At 38.0% G+C, this 26501-nt stretch overlaps 1 protein-coding gene across 1 annotated transcript; it reads left to right on the forward strand.

Annotated features, from left to right (window-relative positions):
* The first annotated feature begins 24118 nt into the window (after positions 1 to 24118).
* LOC116211847 (monooxygenase 2-like) lies at positions 24119 to 26142 on the forward strand. The gene is made up of 5 exons (XM_031546373.1): positions 24119 to 24343; positions 24575 to 24637; positions 24738 to 24909; positions 25055 to 25283; positions 25477 to 26142. Exons 1-5 carry the CDS (start codon positions 24129 to 24131, stop codon positions 26016 to 26018), a joined length of 1221 nt encoding a protein of 406 aa, XP_031402233.1. The 5' UTR covers positions 24119 to 24128; the 3' UTR covers positions 26019 to 26142.
* Positions 26143 to 26501: the final 359 nt, after the last annotated feature.

Raw genomic sequence — 26501 nt, forward strand, 5'->3', positions numbered from 1 at the left:
AAACCCCAATTGGGGTAGCTAGCACCTGTGCATTCTTCCCATACATGTATATTATGAGTAAAAACACAGTAGGAACAAGAATGACATTTGCAGTAGCAATAAATGCGAGAATATTTCTTTCCATAATCTCATTTTCTTTATTTGGCAATAAATCGGGATTTAATCTCATAAAGATGATAAATCTTTCCCCCATCGATTCAATGGGATGAATTACACCTCGATGATATTGAATCAGATCAATATCAGGAATAACAATATCTGAGCTATCTAGTCAATGGTTGACTTGAATAGTATGACATGGGAAGATCTTTCCATACCGAATAAAAAGTTGGATCCCTGATCCAACCCCTTTATTTTTCTTTTGTATTTGGATTTCTCATTTTCCATTCTTGTTTTTCTATAACCAATCGCCATGGCCTTTCTTATACAATTATTTGCTAAAGTATCATTTAATCGCCCTTACATTTCCATTGGTTATAAACAAAACCAAACAAAGAATAGAAGCGAATTAGAGAAGAAGGGATTAAGTACTTTTTTTAATGATCTAATTTTTGTAGAAAACAAAACAAATAAGTATGATAAACATATGTACAAGGGGTAAAAAAAGATCTAATATTCTATTAAAATCATTATTTTAGAATTTTTCTTAAAGTACCTATCGTCTTCTACAAAAGAAAAAAGATTATTCATCCCCTCTCTAAGAGGGATTTGTGATCTTTATTTCATTAATAGACTCTTTATTTTGATTCATAATTGGATGCATATATCAAAAGATCAGTGTGCAATTTGAATGAGATAGATTGTTTCAAAGTCAAACTAGTAATTAAAGTTACACAAACTCGCAACCAGAAGGAAAAATTTTGAATATTAAAAGTCAAAGTATTCTAATTATGTTAAATTCATTTTGGATCGTACAAGAAATGAATTCTATTTGTGTATGCATTACCGGTATATATTAAATATATGGTAATTAAAATATATGGTAATCTATTCTATTACACGCATCGAAAGCAATTCAAAAAGTCAGAGCCAGTACGTCATCGGTATTTCCAGTGTTATCAGAACCGGACCGGATCATGAACCGGAAGGGATACGGGGTCATGGGTTTATGGGTCTAACCGGGGGTTCGATGGGTCGGACCGCTCGTTTATTTAAAATAAAATAAATATTCATATTATTAAAAAAATTATGATAATTAAGATAAAAGTATGATAATTTTAAAGAAATATAATAATAGTATAAGAAAGTATCTATATATTTAATATTTCTTACTTCAAAATAAATATTTTATTTTAATAAGTACTTAAAAGTAGAGTTAAAAGAACAAAAAAGTGGTGGTGGCTTGGTTGGTAGTATGCTAATATGAGAAGCAAGAGGTCATGAGTTCAAATCTTTACACAACCAACCAATTTTTATATTAAATAGGAAACCCATAAAAACCCATTGAACGCGGTTCAAAGCTGCCATTTCGATTTTTAGGGGAATCGGACCGGACATGGTGCCGGTTCCCGGTCCGGTTCTGATAACAATGGGTATTTCTTGGAATAAAAAATATGATGCCACCAATAATTGCAGCAATCCACAATCGTCTCTCTACAAGCAATCATAATTGGGTGAGGTAATGGAAATTTTCGTATTTGTTTGATCAGAAATGTGAAAAAAAAATTAAAATAAAATAAAAATGAGGAATATCCCCTTGGGAATCAAATTCGCTATTTGTATCCCTTTCACATTCAAATATAGAAATAAATTAATGTATTTTTTTATTCCGTTAGGATTGGCAGGGCTCGAACCCGCAACTTCCACCTTGATAGGGCGGTGCTCTAACCAATTGAACTACAATCCCAAGGAAACGAGTTGTAGAGTATACACATTCTTATGATTGCATGGAAACCATTTCTATTTAGATTAGAATCGCTGTCTTGTTACTCTATGGGTGGGTACTTTAGCGAGAGCAACATGGATTACTATTAATCCATTCGTTTATCCAACTCAAGTGGCAATAAATTTTCAATGAAAAAATGAAAATTTTTTTTCTTTGCTCTTTTCCTTACACTTTATACTTACAAATTCTGATAGGAAATTAGATTGTTAGGAAAATTCTAATTTGTAGGAACAAATGAATAGAACAGAGCAAATAAAGCGGTAGGAATATATGAAATTTTTTTACCTTTTTTTAATTTTATTCTTTCGTAGCCGGAATTTATGAAGAACAAAGAGTCATTTGATGGTGGAACCGCGGATTCTTGGGCCAAGCTAGATTTGAATCAGCGTAGACATATTGACCTAGGAAGAATCAATTCTAGGCTTATTGATAATCCATGATCAACTTCCTCTCGAAGTACACTACCCCCAGGGGAAGTCTAATCCCCATTGCCTCCTTGAAAGAGAGACGTCCTGAACCACTAGACGATGGGGGCATACTTGCCGGACCGCCCTCATATTATACTATGCTCATGGTCTAGTATGAGCAGTTTTTTGAAATTGTCAATATAATGTAATGGTCTGACTAGACCTGAAAATAATATTCCAAGGCTTTTGTATGTGCTATGTTACTTGTGTGGATAACGCCTACGTAATAGAGTATATAACTTCGATCATAGGGATCAATTTCTAGTCGCATATCTTCATAATAATTCAGTAAAGCTTTAGCATAATTTCCTTCGAATCGAGCTGATATCCGTTGTGGTCATCGTTTGATTCAAAGAATCTCCGTTCCAAAACCCCGTGATGTGTAACTTCAATTACTAGTTTGAATTTGAAACAATTTATCTCATTCAAATTGCACGCTAATCTTTTGATATATGCGTCTAATTATCGATCAAAATAAAGAGTATATTAATGAAATAAAGATCACAAATCCCTCCTAGAGAGGGAGATGAATAATCTTTTTTTATATAATAGGAGGGGTACTTTAAGAAAAATTCTAAAATAGTGATTTTAATAGAATATTAGATCTTTTTTTTACCCCTTGTATATATGTTTATCATACTTATTTGTTTTGTTTTCTACAAAAATTAGATCATTAAAAAAAGTACTTAACCCCTTCTTCTCTAATTCGCTTCTATTCTTTGTTTGGTTTTGTTTATTACCAATGGAAATGTAAAGGGCAGTTAAATGATACTTAAGCAAATAATTGTATAAGAAAAGCCATGGCGATTGGTTATAGAAAAGCAAGAATGGAAAAGTAGAAATCCAAATACAAAAGAAAAATAAAGGGGTTGGATCAGGATCTAAATTTTTATTCGGCATGGATAAAAGATCTTCCCATGTCATACCATTCAAGTCAACCATGAATTGACTAGATAGCTCAGATATTGTTATTCATAATATTGATCTAATTCAATATCATCGAGGTGTAATTCATCCCATTGAATCGATGGGGGAAAGATTTATCATCTTTATGAGATTAAATCCCGATTTATTGCCAAATAAAAAAAAACAATGAGATTATGGAAGGAAATATTCTCGCATTTATTGCTACTGCTCATTTCATTCTAGTTCCTACTGCGTTTTTACTCATAATATACAGATATGGGAAGAATGCACAGGTGCTAGCTTGAATTGTGATACCATAATATAATGTAAGGAAAATACCATCGTGCAGCATGGTTTTTTAACTTTTTTTTTCATGCTACATCACAAATTTAAATCATTTCCTTATACAGTGCGAAAAAAATTACACAACACAACACGCCGTGGGTTTTCTGTCAAAAATTAGTTGGGATGCAACGTAGCGACTTTTTTTCGGGGTATCTTCCCACAAAATATATCTTCAAGAACCTAAATTTAATTAAATAAATTATAAAATTAAACAAAAAAAGGGGAAATGCTTGATCGAAGGGGGTCGAGGTCTCTCGATGGGCCATCGACCCCTCGATTGAGGTCGCCAGCTTGGAGCCTGTCGACCCCCTCAATTTGAGGGACTTGACAGCGGGATCCCCTAAATTGAGGAGGTCAGGGGATCCCTGCGGGCCACCGACTCCCCCATTAGAGTCGCTAGCTTGCTGTCCAACTAGGATCACCCAAATTAAGGGGTTAGGGGCTCCCTTGTCGACCACCGAACCCAATTGGGGTCGCCGGGCTTGTCTCAGGAGGCCAACGACCCCAATTGGGGCTTAGTGGCCCACGGGAGAGCCCTCAACCCCCTCAATTTAGGGGATACCGCCATCGACCTCCTCAAACTAGGGTTGTGCGGGTCCATGTATCTTTTTTTTTTCGCGATACGTGGACCCTACCCTATAGAAGACATGTTCCAAGATTTTGGAAATGTACCCTATCCTATTGAAATCTGAAATCAGAATCTATTCAGAACGTGAATTATACTATAGGTTTCGGATGCCATGTTGGAACTTGTAACTTTTCTTCTCCTCAAGTACAATAAATAAAATGAAAAATAGCTTAATGTAGCACAATTTTTACCTTATTTTCACTTCCTAGCACGTTTTTAAAAGTTGTCACGATCTAGCACGAATCACCATTTTATTCCTAGATTTAGCACACCGTTAAACTCCGTCTAACGGTGTTTAACGGTTTTTAGACGGAGTTTAACGGTGTGCTAGATCTGAGAATAAAATGGTAATTCGTGCTAGATCGTGACAACTTTTTAAAATGTGTTAGGAAGTGAAAATAAGGTAAAAATTGTGTTATATGGGGCTATTTTCCCTTTTATCCTTCCATTAGTTTCCCTACATTTTCCTTTCTTTGCTTTCTTCTAGATTTTTCTAATTAATTATACATTAGTTCTTATACTATATATAGATTTTTCCAAACTAATATCTAAAATTATACATTAGTTTTTATACTATATATAGATTTTTCCAAACTAATATCTAAGATATTTTATATCCCTAATTATCTTCCTAGGTTATTCTACGTTGCTCTAGATATTTCATTAATAAAGAATTAGTGTTGATTTCCAACGTTGGTTTGTACAAGTATTTTTGTTTCACTAATTAGTACTATTCTAGGATCCATTCGAGGAACACGGGGACTTGTTGAAGTAAGGAGCCTCCCAACATGTTTTGAAAGATACTAAGAAAAAATACCAATTCAAATGAAAGAATAAGTTCACGTGACAGCTGTGTTTCTAATAGTTGTTTAATAGTGGGCATGTTGAATCTTATACATAATGAATGGGGTCTCTTTAGGGATGTGTATAAATTCGATTTCATTCAAGAAATGGAAAGGTTATAAAGCCCCTTCAAATTTAACCCAAGAAGAGCCAGTATAAATGCAGACGAAGACCTCGCTATCATCTCAAACAATAACGAGCAATCAGCAGAATTAGCTTTCCCTTTATTAAAGAAAAGGTTTATTGGATCTGATGGACAAGTCGGTGAAATCTGTTCTTGGTTTCGGGCTCATGCTCATTCTGTTGTTTGCCTGCGTGCCAAACGAAGCAAGACCGCATCCCCCCAAATTCCATGATTGCTTTATTAATCACGATTGCGACAATAGATGCGATCATGGGCGAGGTCTCTGCATCAACCACCAGTGTTTTTGCTTTGCTTCTTCTCTTGATGCTGCGCCAAGCACATTTTCCCTTAAGAACAATCCCCCAGCAGCAAAATAACGCTTACTTTTTATTATAAACCAATATGGATTGAGTTACATCATGTACCATGTAATGAAGTTGTTACCATTATTAAGAGCAAGAGTTCAATGTTACCATTATATATATCCCCACTATATATATACATTCGGTGTCCACTATGGTATCTGAAAGCCCAATGAGATCTAACTAGTTTAGTCGAGCCGAATCAACCCACTAGGAGATGAAACTCTCTCAGCATGAATTTTTTTCATTCTCAAGATTCGAATTCGAAACCTTAATTAAGGAGAATAAGCGTAGACCCACTTTCGTCTTGGATATATATTATCCTTTTCCATTTCCTTCTTAAGCAAAAAATATATATATGTATATATACATTTATATATAATATCTCGCACAATGCTGCATGAGCCACTTGCTAAAATTCTAATCTATATGATACTTTCATGATCAAAACTAACTTTATTTTTTAAATAAAAAACTTTCAATTATTCAGTCAAACTACAATGAATGCATATTTTCATCGTGACCGAAAAATACTCTTATATGAATCGGCCAGCTGCAAGTTAATTAAGCGGGGAACATAATAGATCACACACATACAAGATTATCTCGTTTCGAAATTGAAACTATTAAATTTCGAATAAGGAGAATTCTCTTCATTCTCAGTACTCTCTAGAGACTCGAACGAAGATAGTACCCTGAGAAGTTGCCAGGAGAATAACCTGTGATTTTACGACCACACACTTGTGATCTTACAAGGTGCACCCCTTCTCATATACATAGATTCAAAACCGTAAATATTCCTGGGATATATTTTGAAATCCCCCAACGTATGTTTCTTTCGTGTAGGAAACAAGTTACAGGAAGTCCTGCTGGAACAGGAAGTGAACTGATCACATAGTATGCCTGAAAACAGCCTTCCCAAGCCTAGCCGCCCCTGTGACGGCGCTCAACCCCTCCAAACTGCTTCCCCTCCTGCTCGACCCATGAACAGGCAGGCTTCCTTTACATATATATATATATATATATATATATATATATTTACTACAAGAGAGGTCATGAGCCAAATATAATGAAATGAAAATTATAAATATCTAATAAAGCAATACGGATAGTCCTACCAAGCTATCGAAATTGGAAAATTTTAAACACCAGGTTAGAACATGCGACATTATGATACATCCTCTTTTTTAGTGAATTTTTTTGGGTGAATTTTTTTAATATGCTAAACCCTCTTTGATAATTATGTAATCTTTTAAATGCATGTCGTCCAATCATAAACTTTCCTCTTTAATATTTTGTTTTTTGAGGATAATATCAATAAACTCACATTTTTGTGTTAATTTTGTTTCCCTTTACCATATAAGAAGACCTAATCATGAAAAATGATTTCATTATTAATATATTTTTTTCGAATTTATAAAATGGGAACATTTTCAATTTCTTAAAATAGATCATGTTTTCTTTTACTAAATGTTATTTTCAAATCCTAAATAATTTGATACGATTTTTGGATGACGGAAAAATGCCTTGTGCATATATAAAATATAGAGTAACATGGAAGAAAACACTAGACAGGCGAAATTGAACTGGTTGACGAGGTATTTTGTAGAAGGGCTTAGCCGTACCGACCTTTTAGCAGGGGCAGGCCCGTAGATCCAACGATGACCCGTAGATCCAACGATGATGAGGACTTAACCAATGGCACCTAGGCGGACATATGGTTAGAATTTTTCCATACAAATGATTTTTTTTTCTTTTGACAAAGACTTTCTCGACATACTACAGATTAAAGATTCCAAGTTTTTTTGATAATTATTAAAGATTCCAAGTTACTATAGATATACCAAAGTTGCCAATTCCAAATAGAAGATTTTACACAAAAAAAAAATCTCGCTATTTTCAAGAAAACTTTCCAAAAGAATTACGAGGGAATGAATCCCCCGGAATAATGCCTCGGAAAGCCCTTGGTAAGCTGTCGAGAAAAATTTCGGCGAACTGAGGATGGATTTCCGAGGGAATTTCGATGGATTTTTCTTCTGAAATTACCGAGGGACTTTCGATGGGAAAATTCTCAATAAATTTAAAAATTAAAAGAAATTACCGAGAGATTCGGTAGTTTTTTTTATAAAAAATTAAAAGTCAAGAAAACAGTGAGATCGAAATGGTTGGGAAAACATATTATAGATTCAACGATGATGATGGGGAATTAACCAATGGAACTTGATCAGCGGTCCTATGGTAAGAATTTTTCTATACAATAGATCTTGTCTTTTAAGAAGGACATACTATAGATTGAAGATTCCAAATTACTATAGATGGATGTACCGAAGTTGCCAATTCCAAATTCAAGTTCTCATTTTTGACTTCAAGATATCCAGCATATACAAATTTCCGGATTACAAATGTCAAAAACTTACACTAACATTTCTAGAATTATAACCGACACCAGTACAATTCTGCTACAGAAATTCAACAATAGAGAAGGAGCAAATACGACACTTTTCTACGATTCAATGATATGTCGACAAGTGAGGCCGCAAGTTTGGTGCTCTTTTCTTTGCAATGATCAAGCGACGAGGGACGACGTGAGTACAGTACATGAGGTATCTATAATTTTCCCTATCAAGCAATATGATGCGGTCAATGGTAGTTCTTCTTTTCTTCAGACTCGGGAGGACAGGAGATGGCAGTGGAAACCATCCATGGTTCCCTTTTTGTTTTTTAATCACTAGCAGTACACGGCTCCGGGGAAAGACAGACCAATATGCTCTGTGATGCGGTAGAAGAGGCAGCAAATCGGTATTTGTAGAAAAATAGGTTCTGACTACCCAATTTGAAGGGAAACGGCCTCCGAAGAAAAACTCACGGTTTTACCGTGATTTTTCGATTTTTAAGGCAAATTCCATTGTTTAGGGCCTCAAACGGGCAATTTTATGTTATTTAGGCCGTTTTTGCAATTTTAGGAAAGTTTATGTTTTTCATGCAATTTATGCGTTTTTAAGATCTATTTAAGTTTTTGTACAACCCTAGGGTTGAATACAGTGAATTTCGAATTTATCAATAAAGTTGTGGAGCTACCGTGCTCTTTCTTCCAATCTCAGATTTGTTTTCGAGTTTGATGCCTATTTCTAGTATTCGTAGAATTAACAAGTGATAGAAGGTTGTTGTCTGGTATTCGTGCGCGAATCAACAGATCGCAATTAGTTCCGCTGCGTCACTTCGCTTCTCTTCGGAATGATCTTCATTGCCTTTCCTTCACTTTTGGCTCTACTCCATCAACCTCACCATTTCCATCTCTCTATACTCTCAGTCGAGGATCCTCACCTCCGACCTTCTGCTCTTTATCTTGAACCTCACCTCCCTTCATGACCACTCCTGACCATGACTCTCGATGATCACCACCCTAGCTGGCTCCCTTTCTCTTTCGTTCCCGTCTGATCATCACCTCCCAGACCAGTTGTTCTCTTCCCCTCTGCCCCATGACCGTTTCCATCATCTTAGATCTACTTCAGCCTTTTTTCTTGGCTGGCTTCAGTTCATCCCCATGATCCCGACCTCCTGACACGATGATCTCCCCAGCTCACTCTTTTACTCATAGTTTCTCTCAGTTTCACAATCTTCTTCAACAACAATACCATTTGAGCTGCAACCGCTTCGGGGACTTGGTCAGTTGAGTGGGAAAGTGACGATCCTGCTCTTTGCTCCGTGACCTTCCTCGGCTTTTGCTTCTGGAACATGACAGCTGCAACCCAAACCAGAAAACGAGGTAGACAGCCTCTCTCTTTCTTGTGAAAGTAGCAAGACCTGGGGAGACGTTATTTTCGGTGACTGACTTCTCTCATTCTGTTTTCGGAGACTTTATTCCTCTCTTGTCTTCTGTTTGCTCTCTTGGAGGACTCATTAACGAGCTAGCGATGACTCGAGTGAATAATTCGGAGACTGTGAAGGAACTCCGACAGAGCAAGCGAGCCTGGACGACCTTCCTGAGTTCAATCCCTTCCCCGAGTCACCTTCAAGGAGCTCGAGCCTTAAGCAGAATCACATGCACTATCAACGCACATCCATCACTTGCCACGATACTCTCTCCCTCCTCTTTTCTCTCAAGTCCTTCCATGTTCCCTCTCGCTCTGGGGCAGCAACAGAAAAAACCAACTTCCTCTTGATCAGCATACACACTTTCACACTCTTTCTCTTGGTCAACTCCCTCTCTTCCTCACAGTCTCTCTCTCTAAGCGAAAATTTTGATTTCTGGTTTTAATGATTTTGCAGCATATAAATGTAGTGACAGAGAGAGTCAGTGCTAGAGAAGCCAATTCACAGGGGAGAGACACTTAACAGGAGCCATGACTTGGACATTAATGTAGAGCAACAGTTAGTCGCGTGATTATTGAGGGAACCTCAATCTGTGATAATTCCAGGGGGTTCGGTCAGGGTTTGGTTCATGGCCGGCTAGTAGACTTACGTGTTCCTCTCGACACCAGTGTGGGAGAGGTATGAAATCTCGACTTAGTAACATGTTTAGGACATTTTTATCAGTTGATTTGATGATCTTGTCAATGATGTGTGGAAATATTGTTTCGGTCGACAATAACACGAATCGGTATAATGATCAAACTCGATCTTTAAAAATCGAGCTATGTGATAAAAAAAAAAAAAACGGCACGAGCACGAATTTGAATATTTCAAAGAATCGGACTTAAAATTGGTTTTTTGAAATGGAAATGAACCCACACGAATTGAATTTCTTGATTATTCGGTTTAAACGAATAAAACCGACTAAAAGCATCGAAATCGGCTTAATTGGTCACTCGAACTTAAAATCGGCAATTTAAGTATCGATGTGATTTTGCATGCCCGTGTTCGTATGTTTTGGGATGTTTAAATGCGTTTTTTTTATTGAAATCTAGTACGAATAGGTTTAATCACGTAAAGTCGGCTAAAAATCGGATCTAATTTCAAGACAGTCGGGAATTAGAGCTCTCATCGAACGGTCCATCCATGGCCGGATCGTCGGCGTGAAACCTGCAAACCAAAGCATTCAGTGAATTCACTCAAATTAATAAATTCCACATATGGGATAATTGATACGATCCACTCGGCTAATTAATCTACTCAACTTTTAAATAAATTGCACGAACCGGTGAATAATTTGTTATCAAGTCGATAAATCACGTACTGATAATTGTGCCATTTTCTAAACCAATAATTTTGACAAATACCAAGACGCGTGGTTCGTGTAGCACAGATATCTAGGAAAGACTCGCGTGTCCTGACTCGAGTCTGGGCTGAATTTAAGGCAACTCAAGTCGGAATATGGGAGTTCTGCATAGACCACTTTTGGGCAGACCAACCAATCTTTCGGCTCCCTCAGGGTTTACACAAGACCCTAGAGGATCTAGAGGATCAGTCGACACCTGCTACAGGTTGAAGTGACCCGCATCACGTAGTCTCACTTTTGCAAAATAATTTTTTCGTCTCAAGGGCAAGATTATCGGTTCATGATTTACCGACAACTCTAGAGTTAGAGTGATCGAAACACTCCGTGCTACGAGTAAAAACAGGTAGCCCATGCAGGCGCAGGTTCTATCTGCACAGCCCTCTTTGTCCGACTGAAGTGTTTCTGTCATTCTAGCATAGGTTGGGACGCTTAGGAATGTGGACCAGAGATGCTAGTGGGGACGGCCCGTGAAAGGTTGTTCGGTCCTCCATAAGGCATGATCAAAGACCTTGACACCTCCATGGTGTTTCGCTTTTCCACTTCCCTAAGTTTGTGCTTATATTGAGTTTATCTGTCATAAAACACGAAATCAAACTAATCACACATTCGACACAATAAACACAGGGAAAAGGGCGGGAAAACCCTAGGTTCAAGATTCTGAGAAAACACACTTTTGTCATAATCTGTTAATCTGTCAGCGTCACAAAACATAACAACTTAAAACAAACTCACACACTCAGGGCTTGACAACAGATATCTTGTCTGTCATGTTCTTTTAAGTAAAGTAGAATGCTACAGGTCCTTTTAGGGTGGCCCATTATCATCGATTATCACCACATGTACTTGTTCTATTTTTGTCTGTTTAGGGTATAGACGTGTCTGTAAAGCAATCCCAGATCATAATTTGATAATTACGTAAACATGACATTAATTCACACCACTTGGCTATTTTATCTATTTTTGTTTGTTTTTATATTTTTTTGTCTATTTTTATGACGGTTGAAGTCCAAACCCATAGGATACGGTTCACATGGGATCCAACGCCCTCACACACTGAGTACGCGCGACCCGAGTACGGCATGGAGTCCAGCCTCAAGTCATTGTTTCGGCCCTAATAGTATTCAAGCAGAGGATGACTCGGGTCGGGATGTGTGAAATGAGATTAGACAATCACCCACGAGCTCAACCGATCCCATGACCATCTTGGGGACCATTCGATCCTCTTGGGATCCGTTGGTTCAATCGGACCTGACCTTTGACTCTCACAAGCTCGCATCGCATTAATTTTGGTTTCGGTTTTTCCAAAACTCACGGTGAGTGCAAGTGGAATATTGGTCGAACGTGAGTCGATAAGGATCCATTTGTTGTAATTTATATTTATTATTCGAGAGTTTATCGTGAAGTATTTATTTGTACATTTATTTATGTAATGATCTCGGTCGGTAAGCGTGGATTCTAAAAGTCAAAATCGATAGAGTCAGTTTGGGTCCCGAGACGAGCGGGACCACACGAGTCAAGGGTCCGGTCCACACGGCGAACCGACCATCACAGTTTGGTTAGCCGAGATGCAAGGATGGTGGACTAACCCCTTGACCAGAGGATCCGCTCCTCTTTCGGTCCCTCAAACCGAATCGATTATTTTCACGAATTTACAGTGTCAAAATGAGTGAGATGAGTGAAGTCTAATCAACGGGGTAAATAAACTAAACATAATAAACCTTAGACAAACTAGAATATCGATAGGTAGTGCGAGATATAGGCCCGTACGTAACAAAATCTCTGAATTTGGAATCCTGATTTTGTAAGACCATATGCACTAGCAAACTAGGTGTATCCTTACCCCTAGACCCGGTCAACTCACCGGCCCTCGACCTTCAGGTCGTAAACAGGTAGTGGCGACTCCCTTCTCACGCGTGTCCGTCATGCGCCCCCGAGAAGGTAGACACTCCCAAGCCGTGTGATTGGTCACACGCATGCGGGGTTTGACGAGACGAAATTCGGGTCCGCACAGTATCGATTCAGGCGAACTTGCAGTTCGTGGGCTCACAGTTTATTCAGAGGGCCATGGGCAAATCCTTGAACTCTAGCAATCTGTTGATGTCTCCAAAAGGGCCGGTCTTATACCCTCAATGACAAAAAATCGACTGATTCTTCCTTTGCAAAACACCGCTGAGAAAATTAGATCTTTCTCCCTTTCAGCATTCCTATCACAAGAGTAGTCCAATGGAAGGAAAAGAAAGGGAATGAACATATTGTATCCTTTCCCTCTATTTCCTTACTTGATATGACTTTACTAAGTTTGAAAGAGCATTTCAAGGTGACGACATTTTCTCCATTAACTTGATGAAATAGACATTACTTTTTATTTCGGTTGTCGAAATAAACATTCCTTCAAAATAGTAAGATAATGCTCATTGTTTCGTTGCAACTAATTTTTATACATGAATTACATTTAATATCTTTGGCATGACATATTCTTAGATAAATCCAATGTTTGAATGATACTCCATTTAATCCATATTAAAATAAAAATCAGCCGCTTTTTCCATTAACCATTACATTTCATTAATTCTATAAAATCCATTCCTTTCATCTCGGCATACCAAATATAATCTAATAGTTTATATAGAAAATTAAGAAGTAAAAGAGTATGAATTGTCCACTTATTGAATTCAGAACTTTTTAATTCCATGTGAAGTACGACTATGTCACTAGACATGGCAGATGGCATGTTTATTAACAATTTATTTGCTTATTTAGAAAAAAAGGAAAAAAAGAAAGCATTCATTGCGTTTATAAGTAATGTTTATAAGTAATTGAGTCTATCTACAATACAAAAACTCGAACTCATATGATTGTAAATTCAATTCTCTTATAAAATCTTTTTTTTTTAATTTATCCAATGAGGGACGACCTATCCAACACTCTCAAGTATTGGATAAGTGATTGAGCCCTCACATGTTAGTGGACACGTTAATTTAAATTACTCTCAACACTCACGTCTCAATTGCACGTGTGGATCTAAATCACCCTCAATGACTGTCATACATGTCAATGGGGCACGTGAACTTTTAGATTCTTGTGCCATTATGCATCAATCGGACACGCATCCCTGAATATTTATTTCAGAGGCTTGCTAGGAGACGCACAAAGGAAAGTGGTTCAGAACTTAGCCAAGAACTTCTTCCCTCCATTCTTCATAGACGTTGTCTTCCATGGTGATCTATTATCGACATCATGGGCCTCGTCGATATTCCGATTGCTTGCCATGGGACGTTAAACTTGGCACCTTGAGCACTGGAAAGATCATAGTAGTTGGTGATGCCATGCATCCGTTGACTATTATCTTGGACGGGGTGGCAGCTCGGTTCTTGAAGGTGGGATGCCAAATTTTAGAAATGTGCTAGCACAAAGAGAAACAGTAAAAACCGTGCTATCTGATGTGATTTTTCCTAAAAACTAATTTCTACAAATATTTTGATATAAAAGTTCGAAAAAATGATAAACACGGAAGGAGCGGTCCGTGGTATGCCTCGTGAAAGCATTACATGAATTTTATCATTTATTAAATATGCTCATTCTGTTGTTTGCCAGCGTGCCAAACGAAGCAAGACCGTATCCCACTAAATTCCTTGATTGCTTTATTAATCACGATTGCGACAATGGATGTGATCAGGGGCGAGGTGTCTGCATCAACCGCTAGTGTTTTTGCTTTGCTTCTTCTCTTCATGCTGCGCCGAGCACATTTTCCCTTAAGAAGAATCCTCCAGCAGCAAAATAACGTTTACTTTTTTATTATAAACCAATATGGATTAAGAGTTACATCATGTACGATGTAATGAAGTTCTTACCATTATTAAGAGCAAGAGTTTACGTCAATGTTGTCTCCTATATATACATTTATATATATATTTCTGGTGTCCACTATGGTATTTGAAAGTCCAATAAGATCTGATTAGTCCAGTCGAGACAAATCAACCCACTAGGAGGTAAAACTCTCTCAGTATGAATTTTTTTTATTTTCAAAATTCGAATTCGAGACCTTAATTAAATAGAATAGGTATCAAGTCGCTTTCATCCCTAATATATATTATCTTTTTCCATTTCCTTTTAAGCAATATATACACACACACATATTTATATATAATATCTCTCACGCTGCTGCATGAGCCACTTGCTAAAATTCTAATCTATATGATACTTTCATGATCAAAACTAAATTTTATTTTTATTTTGTTTTATAAAAAAAACTCAGTTATTCATTCAAACTACAGTGAATACATATTTTCATCCTTAACAGAAAAATACTCATATATGAATCGGCCAGCTGCAAGTTAATTAAGTGGGGAACCTAATAGGTCACACGCTACTAGATTATCTCGTTTCGAAATTGAAACGATGGAATTTTGAGGAAGGAGAATTCTCTCCATTCTCAGTACTCTCTAGAGACTCGAACGAAGAGAGTACCCTGAGAAGTTGCCAAGAGAATAACGTGTGATTTTACGACCACACACTCGTGATCTTACAAGGCTCACCCCTTCTCATATACATAGATTCAAAACCGTAAATATTCCTGGGATATATTTTGAAATCCCCTAAAGTATGTTTCTTTCGTGTAGGAAACAAGTTATAGGAAGTCCTGCTCGAACAGGAAGTGAACTGATCGCATAGTACGCCTGAAAACAGCCTTTCCAAGCCTTGCCGCCCCTGTGACCGCGCTCAACCCCTCCAAACTGCGTCCCCTCCTGCTCGACCCATGTACAGGCTGACTTTCTTTTACAAATATCTTTTTTTTTTTTGGCTACAAGAGAGGTTAGGAGCCTTATATAATAAAATGAAAATTATAAATATCTAATAAAAGAACATGGGTAGTCCCATCAAGTTATCAGAGTTGGAACATTTTAGTCATCAGGCGAGAGCGTACAACACTATTATCCATCCTCTTTTTTTTTTGGAGAATTTTTTTGGGTGAATTTTTTTAATATGCTAAACCCTCTTTGATAATTATGTAATCTTTTTAATCCATGTTATTTATTTTCAATCATAAACTTCCCTCTTTAATATTGTATTTTTTGAGGATAATATCTATATACTCATCTTTTTGTGTTAATTTTTTTTACTCCCCTTACCATAAGAGAAGACCTAATCATGAAAATTGATTTCATTAATATTTTATATCCCTAATTATCTTCCTTAGGTTATTCTACATTGCTCTAGATATTTCATCAATAAAGAATTAGTGTTGATTTCCAACCGTAATTGACGGCCATATTGGTTAGAAAGCCGCTGCCAAATTTAACCGAAGAAGAGCCACTATAAATGCAGACGAAGACCTCGCTATCATCTCACACAATAACGAGCAATCGGCAGAATTAGCTTTCCCTTCATTAAAGCAAAGGTTCATTGGATCTGATGGAGAAGAAGTCACTGAAATCTGTTCTTGTTTTCGGGCTCATGCTCATTCTGTCGTTTGCCAGCATGCCAAACGAAGCAAGACCGCATTCCCCCAAATTCCATGATTGCTTTATTAATCACGATTGCGACCATGGATGCGATCAAGGGCGAGGTCTCTGCCTCAATCACCAGTGTTTTTGCTTTGCTTCTTCTCTTCATGTTGCGCCGAGCACATTTTCCCTTAAGAATCCTCCAGCAGCAAAATAACGCTTACTTTTTATTATAAACCAATATGGATTGAGAGTTACATCATGTACGATGTAATGAAGTTGTTACCGTTAATAAGAGCAAGAGTTTACGTCAATGTGATCCCCTATATATATATATTTGGTGGCAATCCGAAAACCCAATAACGTCTCACTAGTTCAGTTGAGCCGGATCAATTCACTGGGAGATAAAGTTCTCTCAGCATGAATTTTTTCAATTTTCAAGACTCGAATTCGATAACTTAATTAAGGAGAATAAGCGACAAACCACTTTCGTCCCTGATATATATTATCTTTTTCCGTTTCCTTCTTAAGCAATATATATACATGTATATATAATATCTCACACGCCGCTGCATGAGCCCTGTCGCACCTAATTTTGGTCCATTGGCTTCGGGGGGGGGGGCAAAATTGTCATTTCCCAATTTATCACATTTTCTTAAAAAAATTAAATTAATTTTAATTAAATTAAATTATATATGTATTAAAAAAGAAAAAAAAAGAGAAGATTCGGGCAGGCCGGGCAGCGTTGACCGGCTGCCCGGGACCGCCTGCATTTAAAAAAAAAAAAAAGGGTTCGGGCAGGGTCGGGCAGCGCTCGCTTGCTGCCCGCGATCCCCGCTGGCCTGGAGAACCCCAATATCGCGATTTCCGCGATTTTCGGCCAAATCGGCCGAAATCTTAACGGAAAAGGGGATGGAATTGCAATTAAATGGACAGAAATACAATTCGGGTGGAGAGGAACACGACCCAGCAAGCGAAATCGGACAATTGGCTCTCGTTTTGAGGAATTTAGGGATCGAGAGAACTCGGAATTTTCGCCGGAAAACCGCAACTTTTCCCCCCGATACCGACTGATTAAAAGCCGGTGAGGTCCCGATCGACCACGGCGAAGCATCGGCGGCGCCCAGAGCTATCTCCCGCGCCCATTCCGGCCATCGTCGCGGCGTCCAGGGGCGAGAACCGCCGCCCAGAAGCCGTCGCCACCGCTCCCCCCGATCCCGGCCGCCCTTGGCTAACGGGCCTCGACCCAGTTCTTTTTTTCGCAGGCCCAGCCCAAGCCCATCCAAGCCCAACTTCCCCAGTCCGACCCAGCGCTTTTTCGGGCGGTTTTCTCCTTCGGGCGGTCCGGTCCGGTCCGGTCCGATCCGATCTGATCCGACCCGATTCATCCGGCGATTTTTTTTATTTTTACAGAGAAGCCCCTCAACTTTCCGAACTAGGTAAATTCTCGACTTAGTGGCATGATTAGAGTTCCTTTCATGAATATTATTGCTTGCTTGATGGATATAATGTGAAATGAGTGTTCTTGGGTCGCGTGGGTGATTGGATTTGTCCCGAACTCGATTTTACAAACTTTCTGTTTTGTCACATTTCAGTCCAGGGGACGTATTTTATTTTTTTAAGATCTGCCCCGAATTTCAAAATTATTTTCAATCAAGCCCCGATCATTTATATTATTTTCCAATCAGTCCTTGGATTTTTCAGAATTTTTCCAAGCATCCCAAAGAACTTTTCAAGTTGTTTCAGTTTAGTACCGGGGCCATTTTTCATCTTTTTCAGATCTGCCCCGAATTTCAAAAATTCTTTTCAATAAAGTCCCAGTCATTTTACTATTTTCCAATCAGCCCTGGAATTCCCATAATTTTTCAAGAATCCCTAGGAACTTTTCAAGTTGTTTCAGTTTAGTCCTGGGGCCATTTTTTTATTTTCAGATCAGTCCCGATTTTCAAATTCATTTCAAATAAGCCCTAGGACACTTTCAGTAATTTTTTACACAGTCCCCATTTTTTAGAATTTTCAAATCAATCCCCAATCTTTTAGAATTTTCAGATCAGTCCCCAATTTTTTTTCAGAATTTTCAAATCAGTCCCTGCTCTTTTAAAATCGTTCAACTCAGTCCTCTGGACATTTTCTAAAATATCCGGCCCTTTTCTACTTGGATCACCCACCGACAATGTATGTGTCCCATTTAAATATTTCATTTTTGTAATTATGTGACCATGTCGGAAATTAGGGTTTATCGGGCGGTCAACTAATGGCTATCTCGACGGCTCGAAATCCGTAGACTAAAGCATTCGGCAAGTTTTTTTTAATTAACCTAAAATTCTACACACGGGATAATCGGGACGTTAAATTTGGCTAAATTTAATCACTTGATTTCTTTAAATGGAATGCATGAATTGATTAATAATTTGAAATCGCGTCGACAGCTCAAGAACTGTTAGTCATGCCCTTTTCAAAATTCACAATTTCAAAAGTACCGAGATACGTACAACGTAATCTTGATTTTCATGCACACACATATTTACCTATTCAAGGGCATGATTACCAGTTTTTGTTCTGTCGTGATCCTAGCGTAGGTTTGTGCATAGAATTGGTCAAAACATGGGAAAACAAATTAATCACAAACTCGGCTTAAATCAAACATGGGCAATAATCAATTAGAGGACTAGGTTTTTGGGTTTTAGGTGAAAATACTTTTAATCTGTAAAAGCCATATTGTCACGATACAGAATAATCTAAAAACAACCCATACATTCGAGACTTGACTATGGACATCACGTCTGTCGGGTCCGTTAAAATAATGCCAAATGCTACATACCCTATCCATCATCCTATTTGTTTGTTCAGGGATAGGATTTGTATGCCAAGATACCCCGGATAATAATTGATTAACTCACGTAAATTCGACAATAACAAAATCTCATTGTTTGTTTATCTGCGCTTACTTGTTACATTTTTACACTTATTTGTTACGCGGGTCGAGCCCGATCCTTTAGGATACGATTCACTGGGTCCAATGCCCATAACCTTCGATCACGGGGTCCAATGCCCCCATACACCGAGTGCGCATTTAATTTAATTTCCGATCTTTTCCAAAATCATACGGTGAGCATGAGTGAAATAACGGCCGAACGCGAACCGACCGGGATTCAGTCATTGTAATTTATCTTTTATTTATTTGAGAGAATAATGTAAGGTTTTATATTATACATATATTCATGTAAAATCCCGGTCGGAGAGTGGACGGTCAGAGGATTTCTTCGAATTTACGATGTCAAAATGCATAAGATGAGCGGAACTTAATAAAGTGGTAATTAAATTAAAATGGCAAGTCTAGACAAGCTAGAGTACCGAAAGGGCGTGTGGGATATAGGCCCACACGTAATAGAACCCTCGAATTCGGAATTTTCGGTTCCGTACAGACCATTGCCTTAGCATCTTAGGTGTACCCCGTACTCCTAGACCCGGGTAACTTGCCGGCCCTCGACCTTCGGGTCGTAAAATGGCAAGTGGCGACTCCTTCTCACGTGCGTCCGTCGCGCGTCCCCGGGAAGGTGGACACTCCCAAGCCGCGTTGCATTTAAGCGCGCGCATGCGTGCCCCGACGAGACGAAATTCGGGTGCGCACAAGCCCCTTGCTAAAATTCTAATCTATATGATACTTTCCTTATCAAACTAAATTATATTTTTATTTTATTTTTTAAAATTAAAAAACTTTCAATTATTCATTCAAACTACAATGAATACATATTTTCATCGTTAGTGGGAAAATAAAATGGAGCACCTAACATCGTATCTTCACAAACCAAGAACTACAAGGTCGCCCCCTTTATTCTGGGGTATATGAATCGGCCAACTGCAAGTTAATTAAGTGGTGAACATACAAGATTATCTCATTTCGAAATTGAAACTATTAAATTTTGAGCAAAGAGAATTCTCTCCATTCTCAATACTCTCTGGAGACTCGAACGAAGAGAGTACCCTGAGAAGTTGCTGAGAGAATAACCAGTGATTTTACAACCACACACTGTGATCTTACAAGGCTCACACCTTCTCATATACATAGATTCAAAACCGTAAATATTCCTTGGATATATTTTGAAATCCCCTAAAGTATGTTTCTTTCGTGTAGGAAACAAGTTACAGGAAATCCTGCTGGAACAGGAAATGAACTGATTGCATAGTATGTCTGAAAACAACCTTTTCCAAGCCTAGCCGCCCCTATGACCGCGCTCAACCCCTCCAAACTGCGTCCCCTCCTTCTCGACCCATGTACAGGCTAGGCTGGCTTTCCTTTACAGATATCAATTATTTGTTTTGGCCACAAGAGAGATCATGAGTCTAGTATAATGAAATGAAAATTATAAATATTTAATAAAGGAACACAGGTAGTCCTAGCAAGCTATGGAACTTGGAATATTTTCATCGCCAGGCGAGAACGTGCAACACTACGCTACATCTTTTTTTTTTTTAATGTTTTTGGTAAATTGTTTTTCATATGCTAAACCTCTGTGATAATTATGTAATCTTTTTAATCCATGTAATTTATTTTCAATCATAAACTTCCCTCTTTAATATTGTATTTTTTTAGAATAATATCTATAAACTCACCTTTTTGTGTTAATTTTTTTTTCTCCCTTTACCATATAAGAAGACCTAACCATGAAAATGGATTTCATTATTAATTTATTTTTCTCGAATTCATAAAATGGGAACATTTTCAATTTCTTAAAATAGATAATGCTTTCTTTTACTAAATGTTATTTTCAAATCCTAAATAATTTGATACGATTTTCGGATGACGGTAAAATGCCTTGTACATATATAAAATATAGAGTAACATGGAAAGAAAACACTAAACAGGCAAAATTGAAATGGTTGCCAAGATATATTGTAGAAGGGCTTAGCCGTACCGACCTTTCGCAGGGGCAGGCCCGTAGATCCAACAATGATGAGGACTTAACCAATGGCAACTAAGCGGCCATATGGTTAGAATTTTTCTATACAAATGATTTCTTCCCTTTGATAAAGACTTTGTCGACATACTATAGATTGAAGATTTCAAGTTACTATAGATATATCAAAGTTGCCAAAATGGTTGACGAATGTCTCGCCCCCACGTATGGCTTTTCCAATTAAACTCTTATGCCGAATTTAATGTGGCTTGGTAGCTCTACAAAGCCTCTTCCCTCCCGCTCTCACAGTCATAGTTTTAATCCTCTTTGGGCACAAATCTCCCATGCAATTTCAGTGACATAGCTGCACATAAGTTTGAAAGAGTAGCGTTATTTGTGTTTGTGAGTTTAGCTGAATTTCGGCCATTTCTTTTGATACTACTTTTGGGGCTGGAGTTTGTTGAACCTTGCTTGGATAGCGTGGATCTTTACATCTGTTAGTATTTTGTTTTTGAATCACTGGTTCCACCTACCATACATCAGTACATGGCTGTTTTTGTGGGCACACTTGCTGTCACACTTAAAGAAGATGCCATGTATCTTGTGCTCCCAGATAGAGGAATCCTTTTCTGATAATTTACTTGCTCCAATTACTTTCATTTCGGTGTTTCAAGGAAGCCAGTCATTGCATCTTTTTTTTTTTTTTTTTTTGGTAAAGAGTCATTGCATCTTTTGAATCCCAAGAAATTATGGTAATTTTCTTCGAATTTTGAGCTCTTTGATATTCTGTACACCTTTTGTGCAGGTGGATATAAGGATAGCACCAGGAAGTCATGCAACTGAAGCTGCAGGTCTGTCACTGAGTTTCCCTGTTTTCATTTGTGTGAAAATGCACCTTAGAATAATGCATTTTTATTTATTAAATGAGGATAATGAGGAAGGAGCTACAGTTGCTGAGTGAAAAGAGTTTGGAAAAAGAAATTACTAATTTTTTACCAATGTGTCGTCCGGATAGGCTAGAAGTGAGGAGTGCATCTATGCGCTATCTACACCATTTGACACCAAGTTCTCCATTTACATTATCAGTATATCTATAGACGTGATAGGAAGTCTTATACATTACACAAGCAACATAACTACTACTCTGAAAAATATGATGAACTTATTGTGATTTGAACTGGTAAAATGATAACTCATCATGATTTGAACGTGATTTATGACACAATTATCTAACTCAGTCATCCCGGTGATGGCTTCATATGTTCTTTGAGTATTCTCATGATGAAGTTTCTCTTGTTTTGGGAAAATGCAGTGAATAAACAGCTAAACGACAAAGAGAGGGTCGCAGCAGCTCTGGAGAACCCAAACCTTGTGGAAATGGTTGACGAATGTCTCGCCCCCACGTATGGCTTTTCCAATTAAACTCTTATGCCGAATTTAATGTGGCTTGGTAGCTCTACAAAGCCTCTTCCCTCCCGCTCTCACAGTCATAGTTTTAATCCTCTTTGGGCACAAATCTCCCATGCAATTTCAGTGACATAGCTGCACATTTCTTTTGAAGATTTTACACAAAAAAAAAATCCCGCTATTTTCGACAAAATTTTCCAATACAATTCCGAGGGAATCAATCCCTCGGAATAATGCCTCGGAAATCCCTTGTCATAAGCTGTTGAGAAAAATTTCGGCGAACTGAGGATGGATTTTCCGAGGGAATTTTCGATGGAAAAATTCTCCATAAATTAAAAAAATAAAAGAAATTACCGAAATATTCGGTAATTTTTTTAAAAAAAATTAAAAAGTCAAGAAAACAGTGAGATTGAAATGGTTGGGAGAACACATCATATAGAAGAGCTTTTACCGTACCGACCTTTAGCAGGGGCAGGCAGGCAGACCCTTGGATCCAAGAGAAAATTTTAGATGTCGTACATCAAATAATGTAATGAGGAAGAACCAATAATAATACTTTAATGAATAATAATTATGGTAATTATCCGAGTGATTAGTATCAAATTCATAATTTCATGTATTTTAATTGATATTTCCTCACAACACATGGCGAGATAGGATCACCCAACGATGATGATGGGGAATTAACCAATGGAACTTGATCAGCGGCCCCATGGTTAGAATTTTTCTATACAAAAGATTTTGTCTGTTAATAAAGACATACTATAGATTGAAGATTCCAAATTACAATAGATAGAAATACCGAAGTTGCCAATTCCAAATTTAAGTTCTCATTTTTGACTTCAAGATATCCAACATATTCAAAATTTCCAGATTACAAATGTCAAAAACTAGCCCGGTTTGGTTTTAGGATATAATTTTAAAATCACAATTCTAACTTAACTCTACCCACTACAAAACAAAATAACTTATACAAAGTCAAAGAGTGAGCTCCATTTATACTACTTTTTTTTACAATAAAACAACATAACTCATACAAAGTTAAAGGGTGAGCCCCATTTATACCACTCTTTTTCAAAATCAAAATTTAATTTTAAAATCTCACTATGAAACCAAACGCAACCTTACATTTCTAGAAATTATTCTACGTCCCTCGTAGCCTCATGATGGAATTATAATCCGTACCAGTACAATTCTGCTACAGGAATTCAACAGAAGAGAAGGAGCAAATACGATACACTTTTCTACGATACAATGATCGGTTGACAAGTGAGAGCGCAAGTTTGGTGCTCTTTCCTTGCAATGATCAAGCGACGAGGGACGACGGGAGTACAGCACATGAGGTATCTATAATTTTCCCTATCAAGCAATTTGATGCGGTCAATGGTAGTGCTTGATTTGCTTTCTGCAAACTCCTTTTATCTTTAACAGCAAGTTATTTGCTTCCTCCTGGCCGACGGACTTGTCAAACATATTTGTGGGGCCCATAAGGCATGGTGATCCTATATACATACACGTCCCTTTTTTGGATAATTATATATAAATACATATCAATCGAGAAGGATACATAATACAACATATATATCATGTCTTTCCCAAATATGGAAGAGGAAGCGGTTATTGTTGGGGCTGGTATCTGTGGCTTGGCGACTGCCGTGGCCTTGAAGAGGGTGGGGATTAGGGCGGTGGTGCTCGAAAGGGCGTCGGAGCTTAGGACCACCGGAGCGGCCATCTTGCTGTGGTCCAATGCATGGCTTGCCCTCAATGCGCTCGGAGTTACGGATAAGCTTAATTTGTTATATGCTCCCATAGAAAGGTAAATTCTTCTTAATTAATTTCCGCAATTTTCTTCTCTAGAGATCAAGAGGTTGATATCCTTATTACTTTCTCTCGTGGAACCACCTCTTCTGAGAAGAAACAATATCTCATATACATATATAAATACCCACTAGAAATATATATTTTTTCTTCTTATAATTGTTCTATCATAAAAATATCTTATATATTGAATTTTTTTTTATTGGTGCTGTCTTCTCTCATGCTGTAGGGGATTTTTCACTGATGTCAAGACCAAATCAACACAGCAAGTGGTCTACGCTTCTAAGGAAAGGTGCAATTACCAACTTATTACTAGTCCATTTCGACGAGTGTGTTACATGTTTTTTATCGCGAAGTCATTTACATATGCGTGAATTGGATTCTTGTTGCAGAGATGGACCAAGAGCAGTACATAGAAAAATCCTCTTACAAGTACTGGCCGATGAACTTCCCCTGGATACTATCCGCTTCTCTTCAAAGCTCACCTCCGTTGAATCCATAGTCAAAGATGGCCATCGGATTTCGGTTCTTCGACTTCATGATGGAGCCATAATCAAGGCTAAGGTATCTAACCTTCTAATTTCACATGTCGGAACCATGCATTTTTTGTTACTTGATGATAACACAAGATGTTTTTAATGTATTGACAGAGACCCATCCTCATTCAGGCATTGACTTATTTCTTATTTGTTTTGTTGGTCTAATTTAGGTGGTGATAGGGTGTGATGGAGTCCACTCGGTGATCGCAAAAAGGTTGAAACTCAGTCCACCGGTTCGCTCGGGCCGATCTGGAGTTGGTGGGATTTCAGTGTATCCGGCGGGCCACGGGCTGAGCCCTAATGTCCAGCAATTTGTTGATGTGTCCAAGAGGGCCGCTATTATTCCCCTCAATGACAAAGAAGTCTACTGGTTTTTGGTTCTTCAAACGACACCTGAAGGTAATTAAGATCTCCCTCCCATTCAACGTGAAAAAATTTAAGCTAGATTCGATCTGTCTAGAGATTGATGTAGAGGGGCATGGTCCAATGTTATGTCCCGTGTGTGGACCTCGACTATGATAATAGGGCTGTAGTTTAATTGATATGGCATAATTTTGATTAATATTGCGTATTGTATACATCTTCTTTTCAGACAAGGACATAGGAAACGATCCAGAATCAATACAGAGAGCAGTAATGGAGAATTGGGCGAAGGACTTTCCTCTGTCCTACCTTGACATTGTCCAGCAGTCAGATCTATCAACCGTCTCATTTGCCTCACTTATGTTCCGGTACCCTTGGGATGTTGTTCTTGGAACCCTAAGCACAGAGAACATAGTGGTAGCTGGTGATGCTATGCACCCGACGACCCCTGAACTAGGGCAGGGTGGCTGCATGGCCCTTGAGGATGCGGTTGTTCTGGGCAGACACATGGGGAACTCACTCGACCCTAAGGGCAAGCTCAGGCCTGGAGACGTAGGTTGTGCCCTGGGGAAGTATGTAGGAGAGAGGAGGTGGCGGACCGCATGGATCATTGTGGGCTCGTATCTATCGGGGTGGGTCCAGCAAGATGGTTCAGGTTGGTGGATGAAGTTCCTTAGGGACTTATTCTATAAGACCATCCAAACCAGAGTCATCAATTTGGTACACTACGATTGTGGGAGGTTGCCAAATAGGATGGGGACATCTCTATGAATGACCCTGTGAAAATCAGGTCGTTATGGTCAATCAGTACATCTATTAGCATGTGTATCATTTCCATTTAAAATACTTGTATTTCTTCCATGATTATTTCTAATAAATGTCTTTTTCTTTTTTATTTTGGAAAAAAAATACTTTTACGGATTAAATCGTCAACGAATATTTTTATTGACTTGTCATCGATTAAAAAGTTTTAAATGTTTGGGATACTCTTTAATTTATACAGTGAGACTCCGAGACTGGTTCACCGGAAAGTACTTTTACATTGTTACATGTATTGGCCAAGGAATTACTCAGTAACTTTGTGTTCTAGGGCTCAGAAATCTCGGGTAAAAGGCTTAATCAAAGTTATATTTTCGCATTGAGTGCTTATCTAGGGCTCATCATTTTTCATTTAGAAAGGAGGCTCATGGATTTAGCAAAGAATTTTTTTTTTCGTAACACTAGTATTAAAGGGAAAATAAAATTAAATAAAGG

This window comes from Punica granatum, chromosome 6 (genome assembly GCF_007655135.1).
Source record: "Punica granatum isolate Tunisia-2019 chromosome 6, ASM765513v2, whole genome shotgun sequence".
In the NCBI taxonomy this organism is placed as follows: Eukaryota; Viridiplantae; Streptophyta; class Magnoliopsida; order Myrtales; family Lythraceae; genus Punica; species Punica granatum.